The sequence below is a fragment of the Pseudophryne corroboree genome, chromosome 9 (genome assembly GCF_028390025.1).
Source record: "Pseudophryne corroboree isolate aPseCor3 chromosome 9, aPseCor3.hap2, whole genome shotgun sequence".
NCBI classification, from domain to species: domain Eukaryota; kingdom Metazoa; phylum Chordata; class Amphibia; order Anura; family Myobatrachidae; genus Pseudophryne; species Pseudophryne corroboree.
The window spans coordinates 323211596-323221414 of NC_086452.1; the positions used below are offsets into that span (position 1 = coordinate 323211596).

The 9819-nt window shown below is 43.0% G+C and overlaps 1 protein-coding gene across 1 annotated transcript; it reads right to left on the reverse strand.

Annotated features, from left to right (window-relative positions):
* Window positions 1-6446: 6446 nt before the first annotated feature.
* LOC134956995 (uncharacterized) lies at window positions 6447-8993 on the reverse strand. Its single transcript, XM_063938793.1, has 3 exons — window positions 8926-8993; window positions 8643-8852; window positions 6447-8041 (listed from the first exon to the last, which is right to left on the reverse strand). The coding sequence occupies exon 3, from the start codon at window positions 7989-7991 to the stop codon at window positions 7344-7346; it is 648 nt and encodes a 215-aa protein (XP_063794863.1). The 5' UTR covers window positions 7992-8041; window positions 8643-8852; window positions 8926-8993; the 3' UTR covers window positions 6447-7343.
* Window positions 8994-9819: the final 826 nt, after the last annotated feature.

Genomic DNA, 9819 nt, shown 5'->3' on the forward strand with positions numbered 1-9819 from the left:
TCGCATACCTGCAAAGCTAAAATACACTCCCCCCATAGGCGGCGACTATCTGATCGCAGCGCTCCAAAAAGTTGCTAGCGAGCTATCAACTCAGAATGACCCCCATAATCATTTTAGAAACTCAATTGTTCTTCACCAAATAAACACCACAATTTGAGGGGAAAAGTTCAGTGTAGTATTGTATAACATACTGTAAAAGTAACATAGAAGAGTTAGCAAGCACCTTGGTGCAAGGGAAGTTTTTCAGGTTTAGGAGCCAGAAGGACAAATTCTTACCTGTAATTTGTATGCTAATATTGTAGGACTTGTCTATATCCCAGCATTGGAAGCTAAAGGGCAGCTATATTATATATCTGATATAAGGGTAGAGAAATGACTGTCATTTACCTTCAGCAGTTGATGAAGAGGAAAATAGAACATGCTTGTCTACCCCTTTCCAGGCACAAGGAGGTTATCCTACCCTTCCAACCTAAAGTATTAGGTTCAGTAATACCCCTTTCAGACCGCCAGCTTGTAACCTGGGTTATGGCACATGAGCGCACAGTAACCCAGGTTGCTGTGCTGTCTGAAAGATGCCAGGAGAAATATTCCAGGTGGAATACGACTTCAACCCGGGTCGCTGTGCGGTGTGAACAGGCTTCCGAGTCGATGCAACCCGTTTCCCATTAACATAGCAAGGACAGGCGGCGCTTGGAAATCATCTGATCTCCAAGCGCCATGTCCGCAATGTTACCGCTGACGTCACCAACCCGGCAATAATCCGGGCTGGGAATGCCGGATGCCAGTGTGAAAGGGGCCTGAGCCGGTCGCATCCAGGAAGCACCCGTGTACGGCTCCCGGGTGTGGCCTGCGGAATGTGGTCTGAAAGGAGTATAAGTGATATGCAAGTGGAAGTTAGTTACAGTATATTAATATATATTACAGTATATTAATATATAACAATTGTGTGTGTTTCAACTGATAATTACTATATTTAAATTAAACAGACCAAAAATGTATTAAAAGAAAAGAAAGAAGAGCATTAAACGATTTGCGATACACAATTGTTTTGCACTATGATTCTCCCCCCAACCCCCCTCCCTCCCTCCCTTGTTACTTAAAGGGAAAGGGTTTGATGGCTATTTACTGACTGCAGTGAAGTTTAATCATTTATAAGGGGGGTAGTTGTCTCTAAGGCCCAATGGCTTGCATTATCCCCTTGTTTGGGTGACTATCAGGTAGACAGGTAGAAGTGCACATTATTCGTTTTCCTATAGTTCAGGTCTGAACAATGTAGCCATGTCTCGATAAGAGGGTATTCGGGATATTATTTGTGACCCTCTTCACTGAATTGCTTGAAATGTTCCTCACCTTAATAATAATAATTAGAGATAAGCAGTTCGGATTCCTTGGAATCCGAGACCACCCAAACTTCCGGTATCCGAGTCAATCTGAGCCGTGGCTCAGGTTATCCTGCCAGACTCAGATTCCAAACGGAGGCAAAACGCCATCATGCCAGCGCCGGATTCTCGCGGGTTTTGGATTCAATATAAGGGGGCCGCGGCTGGAACTCTGCGCCATTTCACTCCAGTCCAGGCACGCTGATATATACTGCACTCTGCTATATTTTAAGTGGCTGTGCAGTGTACAGACTCCATATACAGTGCGCTGTTCTGCCTGGGTCCATCTAAAGTTGCTGTGTTAATTAAGTGGCTGTGCTGTGACCTTCCAGAAGTGACTGTGCTATATCCATTAAGTGTCTGTCCAGTGTCCATCCAGTCTAGTGCCGCCGGCGCACCCGTCCACTGTCCATCCACTCCAGTGCCTCCAATGCATCTGTCCAGTGTCCATAAACTCCGGTTCTGCCAATGCACCTGTCCAGTGTCCATCCACTCCAGTGCTGTCGACGCACCTGTCTAGTGTCCAACCATTCCAGTGCGGCCGATGCGCCTATATTCACAAAAACCTGTTTATAACAAGTGCCAAGGACTGCTGCCCGATCATATTCCGAAGCCACACCTTTGCTTCTACTTTACAAGAAATGAAAAAAGTGGTATAGGACCCCAATTGGGTCCTATTCCTCTTTTTTTCATTTCCTGCCGATGCACCTGTCCAGTGTCCTTCTGCTACAGTGCTGACAACACACCTGTCCAGTGACCATCTGCCCCAGTGCTGCCGACGCACCTGTCCAGTGTCCATCCACTCCAGTGTTGCCAACGCACCTGTCCAGTGTCCATCTACTCCAGTGCTGACGATGCACCTGTCCAGTGTCCATCCGCTCCAGTGCTGCCAACGCAGCTGTGAAGTGTCCATCCGCTCCAGTGCTGCTGATGCACCTGTACAGTGTCCATCCACTCCAATGCTGCTGATGCACCTGCCCAGTGTCCATCTGCTACAGTGCTGGCAATGCACCTGTCCAGTGTCCATCCACTCCAGTGCTGACAATGCACCTGTCCAGTGTCCATCTACTCCAGTGCTGCCGATGCACCTGTCCAGTGTCCATAAGCTACAGTGCTGACAATACACCTGTGCAGAGTCCATCTGCACCAGTGCTTCCAAAGCACCTGTCCAGTGTCCATCCACTCCGGTGCTGACAATGCACCTGTCCAGTGTCCATCTGTTCAAGTGTTAAAAAGAAGTACAACAAAAGTTATAAAAAAGGTTAAAAAAAGTTCAGAAAATTAAAAATAAGTAAAAAAAAAAGTACAAAAAAGTAATACTTTTTTCTTTTGTACTGTACCCCACTGTATATCTGTAACATACAAGTACTGTGACTACCGTGTATCCATAACATACAAGTACTGTGACTACTGTATATCCATAAAGTACAAATACTGTGACTACTGTGTACCCATAAAATACAAATACTGTAATTTTGCAGGCTGTACCCCGCTGTGTATCCATAACATACAAGTACCGTGACTACTGTGTATCCATAACATACAAGTACTGTGACTACTGTGTATCCATAACATACAAGTACTGTGACTTTGCAGGCCGTATCCCACTGTGTATGCATAACATACAAGTACTATGACTTCACCGGCCGTACCCCACTGTGTATGCATGACATACAAGTACCGTGACTAATGTGTATACATAACATACAAGTACTGTGACTACTGTGTATCCATAACAAACAAGTACTGTGACTACTTTGTACCCATAATATACGTGTACTATGACTACTGTGTATCCATAACATACAAGTACTGTGACTCCGCAGTGTCAGGCTCCGGAGCCTTACCTCAGGCGCGTGCTCCCGCGGGTTACCGTCCCGCTGGTTGGTGCGGCTGCAGCGGGAGGGAGCTGCTGGCGACGGGTCCTCCTGGACGGATGTGCGGCTGCCAAGGTCCGGGGGCCGAGGGGAAGCGGGCGCTGCATTGGGGATCACTGCGGTAAGGTCCTGTAGTGGTGACACAGTATAGTGTGTCAAAGACAGAAGCTGGCTAAAGCTGTGTGCTAACAGCTAAGTATGTCTCCTGTGCTGGGGGCAGCCATGTTGGAGACCAGAGGATTACCAATGAAGTTCCCAATCTGTGTCTAGCCAATCCTGCATGTTCTTCCCTTACAAAAGGGGGCTGGATCAGAGGGAGAGTGCCAGTGCTTCACGTTACCTCCTTGTGAAAGGTTCTCCAGCTCTGTGCTCCCAGGTTACTTCTGGTTCCCTGGTCCTGGTTGCTCTTATCTATCGGTTACCTAAACACTGCTGCAGTCCTGCTGTCTAAGTCCGTTGCCACTCGTGGAAGTGCTCACGGGGTCCCAGGTCGTAGAGGAGCTCCAGGTGCTATCGGCGGTTCCCGCAGATGTCTTCATTTCTTCAAAGTCCAAGTTCTTCAGCCTAGTCTTTCAATTACAGACCACAGTCTTCATTTCTTCAAAGTCCAAGTTCTTCAGCCTCATCTTTCAATCACAAACCACGTCTTCATTTCTTCAAAGTCCAAGTACTTCAGCCTCGTCTTTCAATCATAAAACACAGTCTTCAGTTCTTCTTTACCAGAGTTCTTCAGCTTCACTCTTCAAGTCATTTAACCACAGACTCTAATTCTTCCAGTTTCTTCTATTTCTCCAATATTCGTGTACAGCCTGATTATTTATTAAAACTACAGTTATCTTCCTACGAAGTCCTCTTTTTCTTTACGCCCTCTGGCCAACGTTAACACTTAGTTTGGCTTCCACCCCATGAGGAGGAATTACATTCAGCCACCTCGTTTACTCTCCTCACAAGTAGCTGTCCCTTCAGCCAAAACTCGATTGTCTGAACCCCAACTTTCACCGAGCATGAGTGGTGATTTAAAAAAAAAAGTTCAAGTAGTAAATAATACTTTTAAACTGTAGTTGTTTTTGTACAACTTAAGTGTGTTCATCAATATGGATCATGACGATCAATCAAGAAAAGAACAGGAGCAGCAAGCAAACACTAGCAATGCAGCTGCTGCTATCATGACGACGATACTAGTCCTTCAGCATCATCTAAAGCCGATGCTCAAGTGCATAGAGGATTTAAGTCAGGGCTTCTAAAATAGTAAAAAACAACAACAACAACAACAACAATATACACTTGTAAAGAAAAAAACACCTCTAGTGTAGTGCAGAAAAACATAAAATTGGCAACATGTCATTCACACACAAAATAACCTTTATTTATGAGTAGTGGTTCTGAAGCTGTGCATCTTCTTCGTCTCTCATGACCTTTTCACTCAGAGTCTAGAAGAGTTGTAAAAAATATTACAACTACAGTACTAAGGCACTGGAACAAACTGTATGTTCAAAACCATCACAAATTCCTGAGGAGCATCTAGCGGTGTCCAGGAGGCTGTCTGTGCTGCTGAAGGCATCCCCTGTGACAGCGGGAAGGGGAGGGGGAGGAGGCTGTTTGTGCCTCTGGAAACATCGTTGGTGACTGGGGGGAGGGGTAAGGGGCCCACCACCATATTAAATTGCCTGCAAATATGGCCTTTGCACCAACAAGGATCATAGCAAAACCGCATTGGTGCATATTTTAGTTTCTATTAACCTTTTAAAATATAGATGTTTGGTGCTTCCTGGCGACTGCCTGGACCCTTGTCAGCTTGGCAGGCTGGACATGGCCACATCAGTCACCTATCAACTGGATACCTGCCCAAGCCATTCTAAAGGGTCCAGCCCAAGAGGCACATTCCCCTCTGCCATTTGGCCTGGTCCACCCCTGGCTCTGACCTGGCCAATTTAGGAGCAGTAATTTGGGGTCTTCTGCACCACCTGAACCTATGGCTGTTACACCCCTTATGATAAAGTTCCACCCCTGCTGCTGCCAATAAAAGGTTACCATTTAAAATCAGGTATATTAATGAAAGGTTATTATATCTCCCTCAGTCTCACACATAGACCTGATACTGGGCCTAATTCAGATCTGATCGCTGCTGTGCGTTTTCGCACAGCGGTCGATCAGATCCAAACTGCGCATACATATGCAACGCAATGCAAAGGTGCATTGGGTGGCTATAACGGGCATCTTTCATTCTATAGACTGTAAGTTCATGCACAGGGCCCTCTTATTTATTTGTCAGTCTGTTATTATGTTGGATATGAAATCCGGGCAGTCGGGATCCCGACATGCAGAAGACTGACAGCAGAATCCTGATGGACAGAATCCTGACACATCCCAGTAAGTATTTTAAACCTAAATCTCACCCTTCCCACAGCCTAACCCATCAACTCCCCCTCCCACAGCTTAACCCTAATTGTCACCTCCTGAAGCCTATGACTAACCTCCCCATCTCCTGCAGCCTAACCGTAATCCTCCCCTACTGCCTAACCTTAACCCTACTACTTACCGGTGGGATCTGTCAGGATTCTGTCTGCCGGGATCCTGCTGTTGGTCTGCTCTGCTTTGATTTTTCCCCCCATCCTCTGCAGGGCCGTCTTTTCATATGGGCTCAATGGGCAGTTGCCCAAGAGCCCCAGCAGTATAAGGACCCAGGGCTGATAGCTGTGGGTCCCCTTTTTCCAGGGGTACCAGATTTTGAAAATCAGCAATGGGGAACTGGAGATATCTGACTTCATAGCAGTGGTCCCCATCCGAGCCTGTTAATTGCTCTTCCCAGCCAGGGCCAGTATTTACTAAAAATCCGAGTTTGGCCGATTTGTTTTTTTTACTAAGTCCCAACACGGGAATTCACTTTGCACAAATCTCGGCAGTGTTTGGGACATTCGTGATGGTTTGAACGGCAAAGTACACAAATACGAATGAATAGACCATCGGTCAAACGCGCCTGTTATTTCATACAATACGGGAATTCACTATTCATTCGTATTTGGGTGTTAGTCTCTGAGTGCTCAATTGCGGTCGGATTTGTTTGCAATTCGTAAAAAAACGCAGCAAAAAAATAGACCTGCTTTTTTCAGCCGTGTTTACATGTGTTGACACTTACAAATCATTCTAACCTGAATTAGGATGCCTATAAAAGGGACACAAACTTCTCTCATGCAAAATAATTTATTTCCTTATGTTTGCTGGCCAAAAATTGTAGATTTGTAAGGCAATACACATTTAACAACATATATCCATTATTACACACATTTGTGTTCAACTTTCAAATATTTCAAATGTTGTTTCTGCATCATGTTTTTAAATCTGATTACTTATTTTTAACACACACAAACATGGCACAACAATAATGTCAGTCATTTTCGGACTGAATTGTCTAAATATTACTCCCAACATATTAGGACACTTTTAGCCAACTCAATTGTGTTTTTCTTGTCAATTTGTCTAGAGAAGAAATGTAAACAGTTACAATTCACATTGTAAATTGTATTGGTCATGGATGAATCTGCCTGGCTGCCAATTAGTCTGTCTGCTGGCTCAAAGAATGATTAGAATCTAGAAAGAGTAATGATTAGAAAAAAATCAAGTGGTCTGCTTTCTGCCTGCTTAAGACAATCTGCCTGGCTGCCAATTAGTCTGTCTGCTGGCTCAAAGAATGATTAGAATCTAGAAAGAGTAATGATTAGAAAAAAATCAAGTGGTCTGCTTTCTGCCTGCTTAAGACAATCTGCCGGGCTGCCAATTAGTCTCTCTTCTGGCTCAAAGAATGATTAGAATCTAGAAAGAGTAATGATTAGAAAAAAATCAAGTGGTCTGCTTTCTGCATGCTAACATCTATGTGCAGCTCAAACAACAGTTTCCTGCTAACAAAAAATACAAAGATGATAAAGAAGAAATGTGTGTACAAAATTCCTTTTGTTGTTTGTACCAGTTATAATTAATGATGTTGTACAAATTGTAAAGGAGCTAAGTGTTATATATATTCTGTTAATCATACACTTGGTAAGTGTTTTTTTTCTCTTCTCTTTAAAGAAATGGGTGTGTTTTTTTATGTTTATTTGGGTGGTTGCTTGTCCTGGCCTTTGCCTTTACCACTGTCATGTTGGCGTGCTCTGGTGGAGCGCCTTGGTGGTGATGACACTGACGTTACATTTGGAGTAGTCGTACCAGAACTGCTGCTTGTTTGCTGTTGCTGCAGGGATCTGAGTGTTTCATTGAGGTTACTGAGGGTGGCATTGAGTTCACGTGTTGCAGCATTTTGATTGTCTACAATTCTGGACATGGGTTCATTGATCATTTGATTGCTTTCTAAAATGTTTATATAGCTTTGCTGTTGTCTGTGCTGTTCTTCCATTATGCGCTGTAAGTTGCCCATGACATGTGTAATGTCTGCACGTATGATTTCCATGGTATTTGCAATTCTTGTGTTTGTTTCATTTTGTCTACTCAGATTTCTGCTGATTCGTCTGAGGTGAGATGGTAGGCTTGCAAACATTTGGGTCTGCCTACGCAGGCAATCTTCATTAGTGGCCTGCTGTCTAGCCCAAATGGTCCAGAACACTTGATCAGGGCCTTGTGTTACTGGTGTTGTTGGGCTGTGTTGGGGTGGTGGTGTGCTTTGCTGTGGGGGAGTACTCACAGGTGCTGGGGGGCTGATTCCTTCGCTTACTGGATGCATTTCTAACATGATTGTGTCATCCATGTCACTGAGTTGCTGTTGTTGCGGAGGGATGCTGGTACCAGGACTAGAAGCTGAAATTAAAAACATTTATCCGTTACTTATCCATATGTTTAATACATTGGTACAAAGCACTAAACATGGAACACATGTAATGGACTGGTGCTTTCAGATATCCGGCCTAGCAACATCATCACTCATTACTTAAATACATACATATGCCTGTTTGTGGCAAATGTGTCTGGTTACTTCATTCTGAAAGCAAACACATGAGTTGTATGGTACATCAGACATACTCCTACCTAAAAACACATTGTAATCCATAATGTGTTGCCTTATAGTGTCTCCAACCAAAACATAGTAATGTTTTTGTATGCAGTTGGCAATGTTAGGACAAGCACACATGTGTAAATGATTCTAACAACCTTACTATTTGCAAAGCTTACACATGAGTTTCTGTTGCAGCATCTTCCACACAATGTGCTACTGTATGGCTGAAGTGGACATACATATCTTTACTGGATGTTGTGTAAGCCATTTTGTTTGGTTTCCATTTCATGTTTTACTGACTTGGGTAAGTATAGCAGATTTTGATGGGTATTGACTTAATGAGTTTAAGTAAATGGTTTTTTAAAGATCTGACATTTTTAATTGTTATCACAGTTTGTTACTCACAATCAAGATGAGGGGAGTGTGGTTGTCGTCTTGGAGGTGTATCCAAAATTTGGAGTGGGGGCACCGAACAAACAGTAGATAATCTTCGTGGCGGGGTAGCCTGCTGTGGTTGGCCCTGGACATCAGACCTTGCTTTCTTTGCTGGCAGATGTTTTTTGTGGTGTGTTCCAGAAGTGCGCCTTCTGCTGCTTAAGACTTCTTTGAATGGACCTAGTATTGAAAGTGACATTTTGTTATGGCCATTCATTTACAAACCTAACCTATACTACAATGGACACTTTACCTGCTTCCGCAGCATCATCATCATCAGATGTGATGGGAGTGACTGTAGGACGACCAGTACTGATTTTTTTCAACACTGTAAATCCCAAAAAAATAAAATAATTCATGCTATTGTTAATACATCCACCCATTATGCTTATAAACATTACATCTTTAAAAAATGGATGTTTTATTATGAATCTAAAAATAAGGACATTAAACACAAAAAGCACAACAACAAACCCAAAACATTGTCCAATAGCCATATGCACTATGGAAAGTGCAACACAGGGAATCATATACAGGACACAGACATAGGACACAATTCCAAAAACATACACTAACAAGCCAAAACACACACAGCTTCATTTTCAAATAAAATGAAAAAATAAAATAAAAAAATACAGATGCGATATAGAAATAGGTCTGTGATGTGGCACTCCAAACACACATTAACACAATATGAGGCCAATAAAAATTAAAAAATGTAAAAAAAAAAACCAGTAAGGTAACTAAGTCTGCAGTTGTTGTGTCAGTGTGCAAATACAGACTCAAAATGAACCAGCAAATAGTGGCCTTGACTTAAACAATATTACATTGAGTACTAATGAAATTATACATGTAACTGCCTTCAAAGACACTTTGCACTACTCCAGCCTCTAACATATCAACCACTGATTTGGAAACATTGCACATGGATAACAGAATAAAAAAAACATAGTCCAACTTTCAAAATGTACAATGTGCAAAAGTAAAACATTATTGCTGGACAATTCAATGACACACCAAGTCCAAACTACACATGGAAAATGTACTGTCGAAAAACCACATGACATACAAGCAAGTAAGACGTTACATTGACTTTTGTATGAAACATGACCCAAAACAATGTATTTGATGACGCACACTTGAAGAT